The 22,372-nt window shown below is 42.9% G+C and overlaps 1 protein-coding gene and 1 long non-coding RNA gene across 2 annotated transcripts; both read right to left on the bottom strand.

Moving 5' to 3' along the window:
• Positions 1–246: 246 nt before the first annotated feature.
• On the bottom strand, positions 247–12,145 carry LOC112567711 (synaptotagmin-17-like). Its single transcript, XM_025244483.1, is given in 5 exon segments — positions 247–3,787; positions 3,790–3,957; positions 9,408–9,528; positions 11,427–11,980; positions 11,983–12,145. Coding segments are annotated over 5 exon segments (1,044 nt in total). The 5' UTR covers positions 12,002–12,145; the 3' UTR covers positions 247–3,605.
• A 49-nt stretch (positions 12,146–12,194) lies between these two features.
• LOC112567717 lies at positions 12,195–20,823 on the bottom strand. The gene is made up of 3 exons (XR_003099862.1): positions 20,686–20,823; positions 18,429–18,625; positions 12,195–12,359 (listed from the first exon to the last, which is right to left on the bottom strand). It is a non-coding gene; the product is annotated as an uncharacterized LOC112567717 (long non-coding RNA).
• Positions 20,824–22,372: the final 1,549 nt, after the last annotated feature.

Below are 22,372 nucleotides of genomic sequence, written 5' to 3' on the forward strand. Positions count from 1 at the left end.
GAGTCTAGGTCGCTGTGTTCATGGCCATAACCACCCAACTGCAGGTTCTACCTTAACATCTGAACACCTCAACACAAAGTTCACATTCTAATAATAAACAAGGTTATTGAACACACAAACATTTCAACCTCCAACACTTTTTCTTCGAGATGGTTATTTATTTATTTTTTATTCTTATTGCACTTTAGGTATATGTGGCTGCCTAAAATGTGAACATGCCCGGAGAGATTTACCTCAATTTTTAAAAAATTATTATTTCTTTAAAGGTAGATAATCCAGCAGAAGGAAGCTTACGTCAGCTCATATTTATGTCTTGTTTATCTTCTTTTCGACATCGATCGATGTTGCTTACTGCATGAATTCAGAATTACGAAGACTTTTCCTTGTCAACACCCTATTCTTGTATCATGTATCATGTTTTCATGGTTTAGAGAGGTTTTCACAGGCTCACATTTATACACATATGAAGTCTTCAAAAATATTAACATTGTCACCTCGTTTTGTTTTATATATATATACAGTTATAAAGACAAGAACTATGAGATAATTATTTCACTATTCTTTTTCGGTTCTTGCTTCTGCATAAAGACTTTTATGATTCAGAAATGTCCGGGTGCCCCAAAAATATTGCTTGCCATTTTTAAAACTGGTTGTAGCAGAGAAATACTGGACATTAAAGTCTTTTTTTACCTACTTTGCCTAAATCCAGTAAATAAACTGTGCTGTACTTAAATCCAATAAATAAACTATGCTGTACTTACTTTCATCCAATAAATAAACTGTGCTGTACTTACTTTCATCCAATAAATAAACTGTGCTGTACTTACCCTGTCAGTCACGACTGTAGGTCGCCTCTCAAAGGACTCTATCGAGAAACCTGTCAGCTGCAGCATTTGTCATGACCTGACTATTGAAAGTTTGAACTTAGCTGAACTAACACACATTCGCGACCTGTTTCAAGATGTGGCACAAATTACGAAAAGCTTTTATCAGTATGTGTTTTCTTAAGAAACACTGACGAAGACAGACAAACTGCTGTGTCACAAAGATGTCACGCAAATAGCGCTCAGGTGTGACACAGGATCACAAGAATGTTTTGTGACCGGAAACCTCAAGGCCTACTTTTGCTAAAACAATAAACAATGAACAGAGTCTTCCTTTTTCTAGAAAGCTACTTCCCTGTGTGTACACGAATTATACTTTATACTAAATATTTCCCCTTCCCCACAAAGCAACCTGCTGTTGTTAACCAAGTCATCTCCGTACATGTCATTATATAAAAAGTTACATCCTCCTTTATGCAAGCAGCCACATGTTAGGTACAGATAACTATCTGGTCCTGCATTTGTTTGGTGTGATACTACAAAATAAATGATGCACACGTTCTCCGAAGTTTTGACCTGTCAGGATGTGAAATTAATTAGCCCAGGTTAACATCTCTGAGTTTATGGCCGTCAGACATGTGGGCCACAAAAGGTTTTTGGTCGATGACAGTACATAACCTATGACCTGAATGTCTTATGACAAGTGAACAGAGTATAAAAGCCATTGCAGCAATCCTCATTAGTTTCGCTGTGAGGGATGGGGACTATCTGTATGCAGATAAGTGGAGGGCACCAACAAAGAATTACTAACTTTAGTGAAGACTGTATTCGAAGCCTGTTCTTCATTCATTCTGATAGGGACTGAAACATATTTTAAAAATTGTTTTGAACAGCGCTCATGATAGTTATACGCCAAATAATATAATCTTTTCAAGGGAAAATCAGAATAAAATGTCAAGAAAAACTGTGTCGTGTCTTTTCCTCTTCATTAGTATCTATAAATGGTCAGAAAGATATGTTAGTGTCAGTCCATGTAACCTGCTGTTGGGCTTTGTTACGATGCATTCGAAGTAAAAAAATAAAATACAATTACAAAAAGCGTTTCTAACATTACTAAAACTACTCACAAGCATATCACTAGCTGCCTATCATGACGACAGATATCTGTCAGGGTAAAAAAATATACAGAACATCACAATTCCAAACATACATACAAGGGTAAAAAATTATTGGCTGCATCCATAATCAAAAGTTTTCTGTGGAAACTTTCCATGCTGCATTGTGAACCTGACCTCGTACTATTGAACTTACCAGTTTAGACAGAAGACTGATAATATCTTACATTTCATTTGTTGATGGCATATAACTATAGTTTTTGTTTGGCTACAGTCATCTGCTTCGCTTAGAAAATCCTAGAGAGACGACTTAGACAAAAGCTGTCAGAGTCTATCATCTGAAATAATATGCTTGATTGAAATCCAACAGATTGAAAGGTCGACAGAGATCAGAAAAGCTATGTCCCGATGTACAAAAACTTGAACAAACCTTGTCCTCGTCTGAACGCTTGACTGAAAGCTAATGGATGCATCCTACCTACAGACAGTAAGGAAACAGAAGAATATGTGCTACAACAAAAAAATAATTTTTAAGGGCGGGTAACAAGAATTGAAAGGATTTTCTTCACATTACTGGCCTGGAGAGGTTTGAACTGAACAATACGTTAATATAAACTGACAGGTAGCCTTCAACAACATAGATTATTTCAGAAATAACCAATCAGCTGTACAAGTCAAATTGTAATGTAGAACACAAATACATTTAAATTTAACTAAGAACTAAAGGAACTTATACCTTTTCTTGGTAGAACTATCAGCGAGCCTTTTATAAAGGTCTCACAAAAACAAGACACCTCACAACATATAAAGGTACAGTGAATGTTGTACACATCTGACTATATTCACTACACAACACTGAATAACACCAATGTCTCAGTCGTTACATACATGCATATTTACATGCTTAAAAATATGTTCTCTACAAAAAGCCACAGTGTTTTTATATGCCAATTATTATATTCCTTCAGCAACCGTTATCAAGTTTTGCTTCATGCGTCGCTGTCATTTCTACAGCGGTCACCAATTCCAAAGTTTCAAAGATATACTTGATACACATTTAAACAGAAAAACTTTTCAAATGTTATTTTCATGCGTGCTTATTGTTCACGTTCGTCATCAGTTTCACTGTTTTCATCATCTTTTTCCTCTGCAACCATCTCAAGCTGTCATCACTAGTCCACAAAACACATTTCACAGTTTTGAACTGTCTCACATCAAACTAGCAATTTGATAATGACATTATATAGAGCTCGTAAAGCTTTCTACTATGTCTCAGTTCATCAGTCTGGGCATGCACTTCTATTCTGTAGCTCAGCAGCATTCAATACACTTGTCTGATCTGCGACCGGACATTGGAGGACAGTACAAATCCATATTGTTCTGTCGTTTGACAGGTAAGACATCGGAGCGAAGACTGTCGTTACCTCATGGCAAACTCTCTCCTCCCTTCTCATCGACATGGTCTTGAGCTGATGCTCGGCCAATCGCCAAAAATAAGCGACGCCTCTACGTCTCGTCTCGCGATTGGACAAAGAATCGAGAAAGCAGCAGCAGCAGCAGCAGCAGTAGTAGTAGCAGTAGTAGCAGCGTCGTCTGGTCAAAGATGGCGATCCTGTGTCTCCATCCAGTAGTTGGACTTCCTTTTCTTCATCCTGCCCCAATCTCCTTACAGCACGGCAATGGAGGCCGGGGATACCTGATCGCATTCTTGGCGGGAGCGGAGGGAGTGCCACTGCGCCACTGGGCACCTCTGCGACTGCAGCATGCGGTTCCAGTGCGTGAACTCGTGCGGCCCCGTGCCGTAACGCCCGATGACTATGCGACCCACGAAGTCGTCTTTGCTTTTGAGTTGTGGTCCCAGACGGTCAGGACGATGGACGTGTTGTCCAGCTGCTGTGGAGCGATGTTAAAGCTGATGGATTCGTTGAAAACGGGGTCGATGGTGTTCTTCTTGAAGGTCGTCTTCTTGGTCTTGATGGGCTTCTCGAAGTGGACCAGCGTGATTTTTATGTACGGATCTGTAAAAGCAACAGATGCAGGATGTGAGAAAGGATATCTAAGACATCTGGCAGCGCTTGGTGGACGCTGTGACCGGGAGCCTTCTCCGAACGGAGCGATGTGTCTCCCACCTGTGTCAGCAGCAGACAGTTCGTGGGGCAAATAAAGAGGATTGGAGCAACAAGGTCGTGGTGGCTCTCGCCATTGTCGTAGTTCGGCCCCTGACACTTGTGGATCTCATTGCTCCGGTCGGAGGAGATGCCCTGGTGACAAGCTGGTACGAATTAAGCTCGTCTTTTTTTCGCGTTAATCAGCTTTGGGAAACTTATAGTTAATGAGTGCTTATCTTTTTCTATTTCAGATTTAGACAGATTTTAATTTAATAACTTTGAACTTAAGAGTATCTGTTCAGATTTGTCTCCATCTACTGCAGTACTTTGGCTCCATAGTAACTTAGTAACTTTTGTCTGAACAGTTTCTTTTCTACTTTACTTCTGATAGCTTTTAAAGTTTAAAAATATTTCTTTGTTTTAAATTGTTTTGTTTTGTTTTGTTTTTTTTTTTTTTTTTTTTTTAGTAACTACCTACTACAGCTTCGCATTCAAAAGCGTCTGGTTTATTTGGCTTTGTGTGGCTTTTTTTAAAATATAAAAACTAACTTCGTGCTTAAATGTAATGTTCCTGCTATACGACTAGATTTATTTAATTGGACTAGAATCGAAACTTATTTTGCCGGTTTCGATTTTGACTAGAGGAAGTTTTTGTCAAAATGGCCTTCACGGTTTAGCAAATGAAACCGATGTCAAGGACAGACGTCTGGCAACAGAAAGGTTCTTCCCACCCACCAAACCCATAAATTCTTCCCACCTAAATAAGATGCCAGTACTGCTGCAGACCCACCGATTACACTCCTTCACCTTCTGTTTCATTCGAATGAAATCAGATTAAAATACAAACCGCATTCTTTAAAGAGAGTTATCGATGTCTGGTATCAAGGACAGTCGTTTGATAAGAACTCGTTGACCGTTGTATGGTGTCCATGATCATGATATATACATATTAATGGACATGGCGAAAAACACGACTGGTAACACTTGGCAACCGCTGACGCCTCTGCAAGGCATCATCCTATCTCCCCCTCCTATCCCCAGCTCCCTGAACTCTCATCGGGTTCTCGACAACCGGCACCAGCCAGATTTTTCCTCCGCCGTGCGAGAAACAAAATAATAGCAGCGAGGTGAGTTGTCTGCCATTGAGATGAATAATGGAGCACGATCGAACGGTGGTACTTCAGCAAACTACGCGCAGAGTGCATGCATGCACGCATACGCACGCGCACACACACTCATCCACGCACGTGTGCACGAGACCATAGGCGCGTGCGCGTACACAAACACACCTGCACGTGAAGATGCACGCACGCATGCGCCAAATGTCGGTTATACCAACCGATATTACCGCCTTTTATCGGCGGTGACCTTAACCCACATCACGCTCTCCGCCATCGGGCAAATGCGTCATATCCGGTGTCGGTGCCAAGCACGCAGCGAGTGTCTCGTGAGATCACGATGGGGTTTCGAGAACAGATTGATGCCCATCGACTTTGCCTGCGGCGGACGGTAACAGCGAGGCTGCAAATTATGCTGCTGTCGCAGTGTACTCAAGATTACCTTCTCGAATTTCACCATCTCTTTATCCTCTTCTTCTCTTGTACTTTTTTGAGTTATTTTCTGAATACAAGGTCTTTTTTTTTTTGTCTTTTTTTTTTTTGAGTTGTTTCATCATTACCTACAGTCTACACCAAGAAAGTACTTCACAAACGCAAACCAGTTTCTGACCTTTTAATAGCTACCCTGTTCTTTTTTTTTTCTTACAGATGGCAATACAGAATCTGTATTACACTGACAGTGTCTAAAATTCTGTTGGTTTTTAAAAAATTATATAAGGTAGATGTAAACTCACCAAGGAAAGCGATAAGATGGTTGGTTGCTGTGGTTTTAATCCGAGTCAGCAACTGAATGTACTACGGCGAGCTAGTCTGTGGCACACCCGCTAAGAAAATACATATACAAGAGGGACTAACTGAACTTACAGTCCAGTGTCCAACGGTTAACTGCTGCACCCTGAAGCCACCGAGAAAATCGGTAGGACACGTCACAGATCATGCAATGATGTATGATCTCTGAACACGACAGGGCAACGGCTAGTCACGATGTCTCGAGGCATGGGAGGTAAACCTAAAGTAAACATGGCTCCAAGCATCGTGTTCTCGAAAGAGAAATCTGTTGCTTTTCACTGTAGAAAACAGTTATCGTCACAAAACTTCCCTCCCCTGATAAAGGAGGGAATAAGACAGACCAATGGAAGGACAGGAAGACACAGAAACGTTATTGAACTTGTTAAATGCTAACACTCGTGAAAAATAAAACCAAAGTTGCTGTAAAGTTAATAGATTAATCGCGCTGGCTTTATTACATTGGCACAAAAATGAGTTTTGAAGTTTTAATCAATTTAAATAAAACAGACGTGGATTGGTCTAAATTCTAATTGCTGAGTTCACTAAAAGCCGCAAGCAAAAAATACGTTAATGCAAATTTTACTTTAAAGACATCACATGCAATTTAACAATTTGTTTGTTTGTTGCGGTTTGGGTTTTTTGTGTTTGTTTTTTGTTTGTTTTGTTGTTGTTGTTGTTGTTGTTGTTGTTGTTGTTGTTGTTGTTGCTGCTGCTGCTCTGATTTCGAGACATTGTTATCTTTTAATGAATTAAGTGAACGCATTGAGTATATTTTTGTACTCGGGTTGGTCTTTAAGTTAAGATACATTTCAGCACTTTGTCCACAGGCTCACTTTGACTTCACGCTACAAGGACCGAGACACCTCGCCGAGCGACCTGTCTGGTGTTAAGTGGTTTTACGTTGCATGGCGCTAAATTGCTTGGTGGTTTGCTGCCTAGAAACCGGACAGGACTGCAGCTTCTCAAATGCGCCTCTGAGGTCAGACAGAAAATGCTGGAACTTACGAGGCCCCATGCAAAGGCACGCGCAATTGCATGAACTTTTTTCTCTTGATTTCAATTTTCCGTGAGCTGCTGCTATTCCCAAGGCGCGTGACGCAGCACTCGAAGCATGCAGGGAAGTGCCTGATGTCTGCAGCGCTGCACAGCAAGATGCAAGTGCCGGAGCCAGGAGCTCAGATGTGCCTCCATGCACGCAGATGTCTTCCCGACAATGCGCAAGTGCAGGATTTAAAATCACGCGTAGGATTTAAATACGACGCCATGCGCAATGCACAGTCACGTGCAGTGTTTAAATCCAGACTTTAAAACACTCCGCACTACCTAACGCTTTCGTTCTATTTAAATTATCGACCTTCTCACGTACGTGCTTGGAGGTAGTGGGTAAAACACTCACTTGTCTCCACTGCAGTGAGAGGTTCTGGGTTCGGATCTCGTTTCGGGACACTTTTTTGCAAGGTTAACCTTTGTGGTTTTTACCTAGTACTCAGGTTCCCCACCCCCTTTTCACTCCCCCTCACAGTGCGAAATCATCTTTAGGTGAAAGCACTTTCCCACCAAACCAACCAACCGACGTGCTTGGAGGATATCTGAGCTTACGACACCAGACACAGCAACAACAAAAAAAAAAAAAATCAGTTTCAGGGTCACATAAGATGAACGCTGCTCATTCGAACGAGCCAATCAGCGGGTCCGATCTTCACAAATAGATACGCTCACGCGTGCACTACAAACTCGATCTCTCCCTTACTACCATCTTTTTTTTTTTAATCCCTCTCTCATCCTCTTCTTTGTTCCCCACCTCCACTTTCTCCTCAAGCGAGCGGGTCAAGGTACGACTCACTGCTTTTGTTATCACAGTGTCGCGACGCCAGTAACGGACAAGGACTTCTATGGACTTGGCGGATCCACCTCCTCTGACGTCACCGTTGCTATAGAAAAGGAGACAGTGACTGCCAGACAGGAAAGCTTTCCCTAACTCTCAAGATGATTACCTCTCTCTCTCTTTCTCTTTCATTTAGATGACAAGGGAAACACGAGAGAGGGATCCACGAATTTGGCGAGCCTACGGTCACCGTGTGGCCATGACTCTTGTCACGTGATTAGAATAGTGGGTCAAAGAGTAGTCGGTCACTGGAAAAATATTGATTAATGATATATCAGTCATGTATGCAATGTCGAGAATTCATCGAGCAAAAAGTTCAACCCAATACATCATAAGTGCAGTTTGTACTCGTCGACCCCACTTGCAACAAAAAAAAATGTTTATATTTGAAGACAACAATTTTAAATTGTGGGAGTAATTTGACATGCTACGACGACAAAATCAGGTATTCCCATCTGGATATCGTAGTTTGTTACCAAAATAAAAACATGGCTTAATAAACTATTTCACAAAAATAAAACAGTGCACGCTTTAGTGCAAACCTACGGTAATAGCTACATTTATTACATACCGTAATTTTTAAATAATTAGGTTTGTCAATGAAGCTGATTATTTACCTTAGTAAAATAATTAAATTTATTAATTCATTTGCTTAGTATTTATAATTTCTTTCTACAGCTCTAGCTCTCCTTTTTCTTTGGTACCTACGAACCTACACCTGCGCAAACTCTGCAATAACATTTATTTTTCTCGAGCAGGCACGGCCAGGTGGGCGGAGATTACATCAAGCAATCAGTGAGCCTGCGACCCAGTTCAACAGACTCTCCTTGGAGACATGACATAAGATGTTGAGTGGCTCTCATGTTTTGAGAGCGAACTCGACAATTAAAAAAAGAGACAAAACCACTCTACATCCGTTTCTAAAATCTCTGACATTAAGATGTCGATGTAATAATAATTAATAAAGGAAAAAATTAAAAGTTTGATTTTAAAGTGCAGCAGTACTTTTTCTCCGGTCACGAGTGCACTAAAGCCATAACTATAGAATTTCCTTGTCTTTTACAATTAATTTTAATCAAGTCTTTTTATTTAATTGTATATGAACTATAGCTAATCTGTAAAGTTAGGTCACTTTAAAGCCAAAGATTCATTTTGCTGTGTTAACTTTAGGTCTTTAAACAGATGTTTATAAGAATATTCACACTGGTAACAGGCTAACAACTGTTCATAGCAAGTGGACTGGAACAAGACGTATTTGTTGCCATTAATTTTTTCTTGTTTGTTTCGTGTTTCTTTGATCAGAAATTAGTCTGATTAACTCTTCATGCAAAACTCAACTTAGCTGCTTGGATTCGTTTAAATCTTTTATACCCGAGCATAAACATACATTTTCTCTGTCTTTATTGATACTGATATATCATTAATAATGTTTAATTAATCTTTGTTTGACCGACGTTCTTTTCCTTCTCAAGAGTCTTTCATTTTTGTCGAACATGATTGTTTCATTGTTATTACTTAACTAAGTGTGATAAATTCTGTTCTACTTTCGACTTTCTTAAATCACTTACCTGAACCTCCGACGAGGTCAGTCTGAAGCAGTTGTTTGGCTTTGATGACATCAATGTTCAGCCGACCGGCACTTGGTAGATAGTTCAAGGACAGGAGCATCTCTCCCAAGTCCAGCCGCTCCTAGAACGAGAGGACAAAGCAACTTTGCTTGTGATGCATGGCTTCAATAACTAAAGGCCAGGGTAGTGTCTGCATCTTATCTAGGTTTTTTCTCTCTAGACTTTCAATTTATCGCTAGTGTTATAAAACATGCAAGTTTATTTTCTCTGTTTAGAAAGTGTGTTTACATCATAATGACAATTGCATGTAAGAGTCAACGAGCAAAATTAGAATCGCATGTAATCAACTGTGTAGGTGGTTGTTATTCCTGCAACTAGTAAGCTCATATTTTTATAGGGACAGACTAAAGCTACAACGGTTTCAGTTTGTTTTGCTTTTCTTTGCTTAGATTATTTTGCAACTCGGCAACAGTGTATATTAGAGATGGCTTTCGTACTCTGTGGCTGGCCTAAATGAGCAATGGTTTAACATCTATCTTAACTTTCTGAAAGACATGTGCCCTTGTACATACGAAAAGGTAAGACACGACTACTCATGCAGCTGGGCCCAGCGTCAAAGCACGTGGCCAGTCTGCGGGTGATTTGAGCTCACTCCACAACACAAAAACTGTTTAAGAGACTTTGTTTTCACAGTTGGTATACTGATAACAAGAGTCAGCATAACCCCAAATACCAATGGCACGCTAATCATCACGACACATAAGAACATACAAAGTGTATAATCCAGCTGTGCCTTATCAGGAAAGAAGGAGAGATGGAAGACACGACAAAAGGAGTCCCCAAGAGTAGCAAGGACATCCATCATCACCACCACTACTACCTCCACACCCAACAGGACAGTCTCCCAAGTCCAGTCACTTATTGAGCGAGTTGAAGCCGTCGATTCATGACGGTCCGCTACTGCACGGACCCTATCTGTGTGGAGGATCACACGTGGCATCGGGAGGAGAGAGTTGCTGTCTGAAGCTGATACTGTCGTCTACAGAATCCGTGCCGCTGTTCCAGGCATGCGCGCGCATACACATGCCAGCAGAGCGTCGAGTCAACATTTCGTCGTAGAAGAGTCAATTATCCTCAGGTTTCAAGCATTTTAGCTTTTAGAGAAACTACTGACCTAAAAGCTTTATGATGCTTAAAAAAATAAATAAAGGAAGAAAACAAAGAACAAACAAAAGAGCAGGAAGAACACCGGAAATGTGAGGGTCCAAGGAAAAAATTTGCAGAAGTTTTGAGATGAATGGAAATGATGCAGCTTGTCCAGCATCAGTTTCCTTTGTAACAGTCGCCACAGATGGAATTGTGCGACATTGAGCTGCTATCTCCGGAGATGGGTCTCCACAAGAAAGTGTGTGGATCATATACTTATGATGCGGGGCTGTTGGGGCAGAAAGACCAGTCTCTAAGAGCAATGATCTTACATAAAGTTGGTCTTCGCTACTAGTTGCCCAAGGGCATTCAATCGCTTGTATTACTAGGGGGCCACAAACAGAAGCCAGATTGCCACAAATGGAGCAGTTTTTGTCATTCAGCGAATACTAGTTTGGAGCTATGCAAATAGACCCATTATCTTTCGTCTCTCCATTGCTAATGATGCCTATAAGGAATACGCAGTACAAATCGCAGCTATCGTTCAACATCCTCACTCTTTTATACAATGCCTGGAACAATTAGGCAGATCCTCATTTCGGTCTCTAAAATATAATTAGACACTGACTTCATCTGTGACAGACACAATAAGAAAACAAAACCAAAAAAAAACCTCATCACTAATACTTTTATCAACGTTGCAATTGTCTTAGGTTCTTCTGTCAATATTGAGGTATCAAATATTGATTTTCTTTCAAATATATTTTACTAACATCAGTTTGGGTCTAATTACTAAATTTTCAGCAAGCATCAACAATATTTTAGAAAAGAAAAACTCCAAAAAATAGTCTAGAAGGTGTTAAAATGACTCACCCTGCTACCTGGAATCAGCGGTTTCCACATGTGACCGCCTTTAATTAAGTTTATGTTATCGAGGGGCAGCAGCACCTGTCCAATGACACAGTGGCGCGAAAACTTGTCAAAGTCTTTGACCAGGATTTCCAGTGTGCGAAGTTGCACCTCCTTGTAGGGTATTTCGAAGGTGAAATACTCATTCCAGGTGGGACTCTGCGTCTTCCGTTGTACTGTAGTCTGCTGGGAGTTCTTCTGGTCCGGCAACAAGGAGATTTTGCAGTAGGGGTTAGAGTGGGCCATGTCCTGCTTGTTCTCGTCCAGGCAATATGGCGGGGGCAGGTCCTTGGCCTCGATGACCTTTACAACCAACACCTTCGCCGTGACCTCGTACTGTAGACCCAGGTGCAGTTGCCCCAGCTGGTACTGCGCCAGCTTCTCCTCGTCCGTCAGGCACACCTCCTCCTGCCCGCCTTCCGACTCGTAGAGGTCCTTCTGGAAGTTGTCCACGCTGATCTCGCTCTCGCTCGGCAGGCGGCGCTTGGAGCGCGGCTGCACGTTCTCGCGGTTGGCGTCCAGAACTCGATGGGCTTCATATCAATGACAGGTGTGGTGTGGCGCTTTGCAGCAGCCTCCGCCCCCGCCGATCGTGCCGCTGACGCTGTCGGCGCTGACGGAGGAGACGGAGTCGGTCCGGGAGTGGTTGTCGGAGTCGACGCGCTCGCGGAAGCTGCGGACGCTGTCGGCGTAGCTGCTGGAGGAGTCCAGGCGTTGTTGTTGTTGCTGATGCTGCGCGGCAGGCGGAGGCTCGTTAGTGATGATGGGATGCTGGATGTCCAGGCGCCGCACCTTGCCCTCCTTCTTCGGCTTCTCGCAGCACCAGCAGCAGTCGCACAGGCTGCCACAGCTCTGGCATGAAATGGTAGCGCTCAGCTTCTCCAGGATCATCTTGGACTGCAACATGTGACAAGGGCTGGCATCATGACACACAATAACTCTTTAGAATCGCACTATTGAGATTTCTCTCTCTCTTTGTAATTGCGGGTTAATATTTGTTAATATTTATTCTTTTAAGCTTTGAAATGAGGTGGTGGGATCAGACTTAAATAGATGAAACTGATGATGCCTGTGTTCAATAGTCTGGTGATAACTTCAGCGTTCCTGTATATTCTAAATAAACTCCAAAACTTTATCCTGGAACATATACCCAACTCGTAACGACATCAGGGGAGGACAATGTGAGACTAAGAAGTAGGATGAACAATATTTTGAGGTCGAAAAGCTGTAAATTCAGTAATTTAATGGTAATGATAGGGTAGGAACAGCAACAGTAATGATGGTCGTGGTGACGATAAAACTGGTTTGTGCGATCACAGTAATAATTTAATTGGTAATGGTCGAAGCGGTAATGGTGGTTTTATGGATATTTGTTGTGGTGATGGTAGGAGGTTGAAATGATAGAGCTCAATAACAGACACATCGTTTCGTGTAACCTTTACCTCAGTAGGAGCTTGAACAAATTTACAGTAACGGTTATAGCTAGGTAACAAAGACATCCCCCACTCCATTTTCTCGCCGTCAATTTACCTAGCAGCCAGCTTCACATAACTGACAATACAACCTAGAAAATAATCTGTATTCATTAACAAAATACATGGAGGTCAGTCATCTGGAGGTTGTTGACCGAGTGACCAGCAGCAAGAAAAAAAGAAACACCGAGAGCTAAATGGCGGCAATACAAAAAAAGTATGCCACTTTCTCACAAGACAGATGCTTGGCGCTCGCTCGCACGTGCAGCTTTGTGTTCGACCTGAATAAAAGTGCGCTAGCAGACGTCACAACAGTAAAGGAGATGAGAGGCGATGAAACTGGGTTTCGGGTACAAAGAACAGCCCTCGTACGTCATCAGCTGGATTGTGAAATTCGTTTATTGTCCTCGGTCAAAAATAAAGTAGGTCGCCCCTTAAAGTACGTCAGAGAGGATTGTCTTTGCTTTTAAAAAAAAAAAAATTATGGCAGGAGGGGACAAGCTCTCCAGCGATGTCCATTAATACATTCTCTCTCTCTCAACGAAAGCAGCTAAGACAGAGAGAAAACCCATGACAGAACCATGTTGATAGCATGGTGCCAGAGCAGAAACCCTGATGGTGTAAAGTTAATATATTTAGTAGAAATTATCGGATTTATTATAAACTTCTTTGACTTAAATGGATGGTGTAACAAAGAACAGTCTTTCACCATCATATGAGACCAAGAAAAAAAACAACAGATTACTGTTATTGCTTCACTGGAATTTACTCACAGGTTTACAGACGTAACCATCGGTGAAAGATTAGAATCCTCCCACTTATATGTCCACTTATAATCCTCCCACGATATGTTACACTCTATTTCTAGGAGTCTTTTAGGTAAGTGTCAAGTGATATAAACACACCTATAGCTACCTTCAACGAGACTTTGAAGAAGGATGTTGGAGTGTGTAACACAAGACACCCTAGTGAATGGTTTGCTAAAGAATACAGAATGTATGGTTAAACTGAGAAAGTTTAAAAAGGAAGAAAAACAGAAAGATAGCAAAGCTTCCAGTAGAGAAAGAAAAGTCTATAAACGTCTGTTAAGAGGGAAAGAACAAACCTGCGTCCAATTAAAAATGAAATCTTTAGATAATGAAGTCAATAAACCTGAGGAGTTATGGGATGCTGTTAGGAGATGAAGAAGGCAGATTACAGTGTGGGGAAAAAATTCGTGAAGAAGATTGGGTAAACGGCCTTCCAAAAGAAATTTAGAAAAAGACTGAGTGATGTCTTCTGCCAGTTTAGAGAACAGTTCCAAGCCTGATGTCCAAGTTCTTTCTTTCTCTTCTCTCTTCTCTCTTTTCAGCCACAAACACACATGGGACAACGTGTGAGTGTGTGTGTATTTTAAAACAGAATACAATTATTTCTCTGTGCCTGTTAGTCTTTCACCATGCATATAATGAACAATTATACCCAAATCGCCCTCTAACAGATCAGGCTACATACCCCGATAATTGCATGCAATGATAATTAGATCATCAGGCTTTCAAGCGCTACCGCTCGGTGTAATTACGGGCAGCAGCTGCTGCGGTTGTTAAGTAAATACTAAAGAGTCTAGTCTGACTCACACATAAAATGTTATTGTTCTTTAAAAAACCACAAACGGTCATTAATTCGTCTATTCATTCGTTTACTCGTTGACGAACGGTTGTGCTGTTTTGCCGGAACGTTGGGGAGGGGGACAGTTGAATAGACGCAGTAGTTGACAAAACCTTGAAGGCTTGTCTTGAGGATGGTGAGCAGATCCTTCAGGGAACGACTAGTCCATTTCTTTACTGGGCCATTTCTACCTCGATGAGACCTTTCTCCACAATACCCTGAAGACCACTGACACTCCTATAATGGCCCACTGGTATTGTTCCCGCTCATTTGCCAGTTCTTTCATTGGTGTAAAACCGGACATTTCATGTACCAATGGATGTTCCTTCTCTCAGCATCAGTACATCTGCTTGGGCTCCAGTAGCACACATTTTTGCTGTCCCCTCCCTGGAACTTGCGTGGTCGTTGTTACCCCGGTCCTCGACCGATCTGACATGATGTTTCTTCTGCGTCGATTGTCCATAGTCTTTTCTATGAGCTTATACACATAGTGTCGCCTATCTCCATCCAAAGGCCGTAGTTATTAATCAAGAATAAGTCTTTTCTCCAGACCAAAATTGGAGAACTCAAGAAAAAGTCTTATTTTCGTGATAACAATGCGATGCCCAGACACCGTGGATACTTCTTCTTGTTTCTATACCCCACGGCATCTTTGTCTCCGCTTTTTAAGTACGGTTCCGGAGGTAAAACACATGTACACTGCTTTATACATTCCGAAACAAGACGCTTGTCCTTGAGCTTCCAATGTTGTTCTAGGCCTAGGGCAAAGACTTAACCTTGTTAACTACGGCCCCAAAGGGTATCTGTGGCCACAGCCATACCTTTATCCGAAGGGTCACCTTGGACACAGGACGGAGTTCTCGTTGTGGAAACCCTCCCTACCACCCGAGGTAGTCTCACGATTTGCTGTAGGGGCTTATTTTAGCCTTTATCTTTCCCACGATTACCCACAAGCCTTGGGACTATTTTCCAAGCGAGCGGAGGTGTGAAGGTCTACCCAGGCTAACTTACCACTCCTATTTTTCCCTCCGTGGGGTCAACCAGCAGGCGTTGTTAGGAGTTGAACCTCGTTCCATTTGAGACAGTGCTATGCTATGATATGTTCTGCTATGCTTGGCTATTCTGACACTAACTTGTGGTTCCACAGGGAGTGTAAAGGAGGGACAGTAGTTACAGCAGGGTTTTACGGGCTTCGTTCCACAACACGGAGCTGGCGCCGATGGGACGCAGAGATTCCATCGACCAGGTTCATGGAGCTCTTGCCTTTTGATATTCCAGAGGAAATGAGCATTCCAGCAGCTTCGTCTCTCTGGACGTTCACTGGACACATACTATGCTGATGTCTGAAGCAAACCACTAATGTGATTTAACGTGATAAAATAATAATAACTAAATAACTAGACCTATTGTTTCTTATTTTAGAACACAGAGATACACGTACACACCTACCTACACATTCGCTAACATACATGCACGCGTATGAATTTCAAATAGGCTTGCATGCCCGCAAATATATTGAAACATAAACGCAACATGCTTCCATTCGTCTGCCTGTCCGACAGAAACTCTGGCAGTGGTCTGACCGATGTGTGTGAGGGGCGCTGGCTGATATTTCAGATCGATGCTCCCGGCGATAACAACACAAAAGGCACATCTGTGCACTGTCGTCACGAGTATCGTTTATTTTATTTTTTATCGGGTATTATTAGCTGCAAAGGGCACTGACCTTTCACGATTTATCATCGTTGACAGCAGCAGACATTTAGTGCATGACTGTGGCTGCAAGTGCCCGTATATCTTGCAGACCTCGGGACGATCCGAACTCTTCATCACAATTCTTTATACGAATTGAAACGGAGAATAGGATGACTGTCAGAAAAATGTCGGCTTGACTTGGTAGAAAGATCGCTTACTGCAAGATGGTGTAGGAAGGAGGGGTAAGGGTTTTTGGCTATAGAAGGTCGTTGGCTCGAGACCTTCTTGGGTATGTGGCTGGATTAACTCCCCCTTCCCACCCAGATTACACTATGGCTCTTCGGCTCCAGTGACATTAAGAAAAGGGTATTTGACTTATCAGGAAAGGTAAAAGTCGCCTTCTACACTGGTAATTTTTACGATGCGTTTTAATGTCTGTTGTTGTTGTTGTTGTTGTTTTTGTGTTGTTGTTTTTGATTTTTTGGCAGTTCATCTAGAATCTCTGACTGACCGGGACAATCAATAAATATAATGACGATGATAATACACGCATGCACGCACACACATAACAATCACGGAGATCGAATCCCCACTATTGCAGTGAAGACAATGGAGGAAGCAGGAGGCAGGACTGCAGACAAGAGGTCAAAAGGTCAAGTACCAAGAACACTGTCAGCATGCTGTGAGATTGTAAGGTTAGTCTTTGGGACCTCGGCACGCGCAGTTAATCGACTGGCATTGCTGGCGGCTCTGGTGTTTGCCAATCCTCCTTTTATCAAACTCATTATTTGCTCTCTGAAATGCTCTGCTGGTGCATGGGCTGCTGCTTGTTCTCAACTTCCGTTCTCTTCATCGCCAAAGTCATCGTCACAAACTGTCGTTGTGTTTCAGACATTCCAACTAGAGGTCAGGGGTCAAGAAAACGAGCGAAAAAACAGATACACAACCTTGGATTCAAAGACAAAGAAAGAAGACAACAAAGACAACAGTAGAGAGAATTCTAACATTTTCGCCAATAACAATCATAGATACAAGTCCAGGAATGGAAAAATCAATGGAGTTCAATATCTGAGGCATTAAGTTCAGTAGTTCTAATAATAACCTCTACGAGTTCCTTCAGCTAAATACTTGCACCTCAGTGGTTCTGGGGATTGTTGGGGCTTAATGGCAATGGCACCATCAGCTCAAGATGGTTCTTAGTTCTATCCTTCGTCATATCACATTGATGTACTAAAGAACGATGTAAGCATGTCCATAAAGTATACAGACATGCATACACATGTGTGTATATCTATTCATGCATTTATATAACATGCATACACATACATTTAAATGCATTTGCATCAGTGATCGCATGCACATTCAATACACAGGATATATTTATATTAAACTATAATCAAAAGGACGGAGAGACGATCTCTCTTTTTTTTTCTCTTTCTCTCTTCCATCCTATCCATCCCCACTCACTCGCGAACACACGCGGCTGTAGTGACAGATGCTGAGATCCCAGATTGTTGTCGCCATCAGCTTGACAACCCGCCGAAGACTCTCATAACCTTCACCTTCACTGAATGATGTAACACTCGGATAGTCACAAACACCTGCTACTCAAAGTAGGTCATTTTTACTGGTGGTCTTTCAATAAATAGTTTGTGTGTTTTTGTGTACGTGTGTACGGGTGTACGGGTGCGTTCTGTGCGTGTGCGAGTGCGTCCGAACTTGCCGACCTCTGTCCCGATTTTTATTCCTGTTTCGCATGTAACCTTGTCAGACAACATATGACATCACTTTGCTTTATTTCTCCCAGAGAATTGTGTTCATCAGTCTTTTTACCGACAGCTTCTCTATGACAGCATTACACAGTTACGAACAACAGCAATAGTCATCTTCCCAAATACTGCATGAAGTCTTTCGCCTTTCTGCGTTTGCTCGCACGCACTTACCATGATATATAACCTTAGCATCTGGCACAGTATAAAACACAACCAACCATTACTCCATTACACAAGCGTTACGCTTCCTGAAGCATAAACACATTGTAATTGAAATCATAGTGCCAACACATTGTATCTCTGGAGGGAAAGGACAAAGAACATCTCTACAGACAGCAGAACATCGTACACAACAGTAAAATCAACATGTTGGTGCTTACCTTTAAGTACACACCCGACATCGTGGCCAGCTTACAGATGGATGAGCAGACTCACTGTGACAGTAGATGATGGAGACTTCGGTTGGCGTTACCTTCCAACAGGACAGATGGATGTAGGTTGTTATAGCCTTTCTTCCACTCTCAGTGGTTTGTTGTTGTTATTGTTGTTGGTGGTGCTGCTTTCAACCACAGAAGTGCTGTAAAATACAGGCGCACAGTGAGTCTGTTTCAAAATTTGTGTCGCCATAAACAAAAGCAAGGGAGACGCAGTTGGAAGAAAGGACTTAGATGGCATATGTATCTGGATGGCATCCCTAGACGACGGTTCCACAAGAACTCCTCTAGTCCTCACGTACTTGGTGTCCTTGACACTAGAGTGACTAGACCAACCTAGCAGCTGCAGGATAGATGGAAGAGGTCGGTCTTTAGACCGACATCTACGTTAGTAACAATAAAAACTAAATAAGTTCATGGGAGAGTCGCATCCAGTCTGCAACGGCCAACATCCAGCCGATGTGACAACAGGATGATGAGGATGAGGAGCAGCAGCAGCAGCGACTGGTATGGATTTGCGGCAAGTCTGGCACTGGACAACAGCGAGGAATGACCATCAGCAGACTGCCCCTGACGCACGTGCTGGAAGTACACCCTGCAACGGTAGGAATGGATGGAGTAGTGACTGACTGCAGGAGAGGCTGCTGCACCAAAATCTCGGCGAGGGAGCGAGACAGCTCGAGAGCGACCGTCAAGCAGCAGTCGTGGCCGGCTCGGCGGCGCCTTGGGTGTAAACAAGCCTGCAGTTACCCCCACCCCTCCAAACCTCGCCGACACACAACAGCGTTGCCACCTCTTCCTCCCAGCGCCGTAGCTGAGGCCGTAGGTCGGCGCTCATGCGCGCTGGCGACAAAAACAAGCGCGCGACGCCGCCGTCCTGTACCGCGAGCCATGGACTGCGACCGTGGATCGATTCGATGGCGGTTCGCGCACTCGCGGTCTTGTACGTGACTTGCTACCGCACTACGTGGTGGTCACGTAGTCAGCACGTACCATCTCTCACCAACTCTCTGTCATTCTCTGTTGTATATCCTTTCATTTTCGTAGATAAAGAATGGTCATTTTCATCGTTATTCTCATCAATATCATCATTATCATTGTCTCTATTAGGGGACCGAGTCTTCTTTGGCGTAACAAGTGGCACATTTTTTAAGGTTCTTGTCCGCATGGATGAGGAATAGCACAGGTTTTGCGAGCGTTTCCCGTAAAAGCAGATTGAAAGTTCGAGTTCATTCCATCGTACATGTTTTCAAGATGGTCTTAGAATTCTTTTCAACGTAGTTGTTTACTTTGGCATTGTCCCTCAATGTGTCTTTGATATTCTTTGCGACAAGCGGATTATTTGGGCTCCAGTGTCCGCGTGCGCAGTCGCGATAACTGGAGGCTAATGCATGAACAATAAGCTAAAATATTTATAAAAATATTAACTATCTAGCATCCAGTATCACGATTGTGCACCCATCTCCTGAAGGCCTTAGACAACCAACAGCACGAATTAGTACTACAATATAGGACATAATGGCTGAGGAACTGAACTCTTGTCGTGATGTCTTTATCCTGGACTATCCTGGCGTTGCCACGCATTATTTAAGAAATAGAAAAAAAGATTTATTGATACCTGCAAAAGCGCAATAATGGACAACACTCGTGGGCTATTCTTCCATTTCTGGATGGCGACAACAAAGAGGACGCCATCCCCTAAAAAACATGCAACAGATGTTAGGTGACAAAACAGCCCACAAATTAGCCATGCAAAAAAATGGGAACGAGTTTTTGCTAATTTATGAATCCTGATTGAGACTGTTGACAGAAAAGAGTATGGCTAGGACACAACAAAGATGACCTGGTGAGGGGCACACAGTACTCTAAGCGGCACACTAAATATTACCAGTCAACTAAATTGTTCATATTTATAGGTGTTGTAGCTGTGCACACAACCCTACACACCAGACTTCCGTCATCTATCTCAGTTTTCATGGATCTTCAAGAATTTCATGGGAACTGCTATGGGGTAAGGCCTGACCCTCTCCTATCTTTTATCGAAATTTGTCTTCTTATCCAACATACATTGATTTCTGCAAGATTAGTATCATCACAGATAATAAATGATCAGCGATCAAAGAGCAGAAATATTAGACGAAAACAATATTTATAAGGTCTGTTGACCCTCGCAAGCAACCAAATCGAAAAAAAGCTCTTGTACCTGCTGAAGTGCTTAGCCGAGCAATTGTAGGTTTGTCGTGCTGTATCGCCACGCCATGTTGCACATCTGTCGCAGCGGGTGTAGCGGTCCGTTTTAAAACATCGATGTTGTCACATGCGGCCGTCCGTAATCGCTGGTTTCCCCCCAATAGGAGGGGGAGGTGAGAGGGTAAGTGCCGGAGGGATGTCTGTGGTGCTGCTGTTGGTTACGATACGGGCTACGGTGAGAGAGGTTGATAAGGGTCAAGGACGGTGTTAATATGCACCTGGTGACTGTACTACATATCTAGCAATGCTCATCCTCTCCCTCCCCCTACTCTCTCTCTCTCACACACACACACATCATTAGTTACCTCCCTTGGTGATCTCAGAGTAAAATACAAAGACAGATCAACAGCAAAACAAGTCAAAGACCACAACTGTAGCTCTATGGACTGCAATATGCACTCGCCAACGAACAACGGTGCCGCCCTTTCTCCCCCGACCCCAGTTGTCCACCGTGATCTCTTGAGCTTAGCCAATCGTGGTCGTGCAACAGTCAGGTCACTGCTGTGACTATCCACAGACCTTTGACCTTAGTGACGTCATTTCCAGACTCGCAATGTTTCCCAGTCGTGACGGTGGGTTCGCATGCTACTGCCGATCGACCGACCGTTTGCGCGGGTTTGTTTTCCCTTCTCCAATTGACTTCATCCTGACCCCTTGCTATAAAATAATCGGTCCTGTTCATTCGTGTTCTGCTTTCTTTCTATAAATATCTTTCTATTCTTTCTCCTTCCATTTCCCCTTCTTTCTCTCTCTCTGTGCTGTATCTCCTTACCTCTCTCTCTCTTTTTCCTATTTTTTCCTGTTTCCCCTTCTCTCTCTCTCTGACCTGTCTATGGTAGAGGATGAGCGTGGTAGCCTGTTGACGAGTAAGGGGTGTACCTCGCAGATCATTTGTCTTTGAGGACAGACGAAGCAGGTCACGGTTTATATTCCAACTGATTTTGGCAGCATGACATCATCGGGCCGTTCGCAAGGGCGATGTACCCCTCAGTTGACCGCTTTTCCTCCTGCTGGCATCAGCCAACGAGCAGCGGCGATGTCGGCTGTCGTCGTTCTCCATGCATGTGTGTTGTGCGCGCGCACGAACGAGCAAGCGAGCAGACATCACGAAAGCTGTTGGCGCTGAGTTCGATGTAATCACAACCGTGGTTACCGTAGCATCGCAGATAACGGCATCGTCAGCCTTTTCTTCGCCTGCGTGCGTCAACTGACAAGAACAGAGACGACTATGCGGCATAGAAACTTTCCACTGGTCGATGAACGACGAAGGGGCCAGACTGACCTCAACCACTATCCTCCGCTTTCTGCCGCAACTCCCAGGATTTTTGCCACAACTCCCGCGTGTTGGAAACGCTCGTCTTTTATTTTTCTTTTTGACACAACTCCTGCAAAACTTTGTCGAAATCCCAGTCTTGTTATCGCCAAGTCTCTTGTTTTTGCCACAACTCCGAGGGATTATTTAATTTGTTTGTTTGGGAAGTGGGGGTTGTTAGTGGGTTTTTTTCTTTTGTCGCAGCTTCAGTTTTTTTGCCGCTATTTCTGCAGTTTTTCCGTCACTCACTCCTACATTATTTTGCCTGTTCAGGGCGCATTTTTTTTTTCCTTGGCAAGTAACTGCTGGTATGTGCCAACTCTAGACT

This window comes from Pomacea canaliculata, linkage group LG1 (genome assembly GCF_003073045.1).
Source record: "Pomacea canaliculata isolate SZHN2017 linkage group LG1, ASM307304v1, whole genome shotgun sequence".
Taxonomy (NCBI): Eukaryota; Metazoa; Mollusca; class Gastropoda; order Architaenioglossa; family Ampullariidae; genus Pomacea; species Pomacea canaliculata.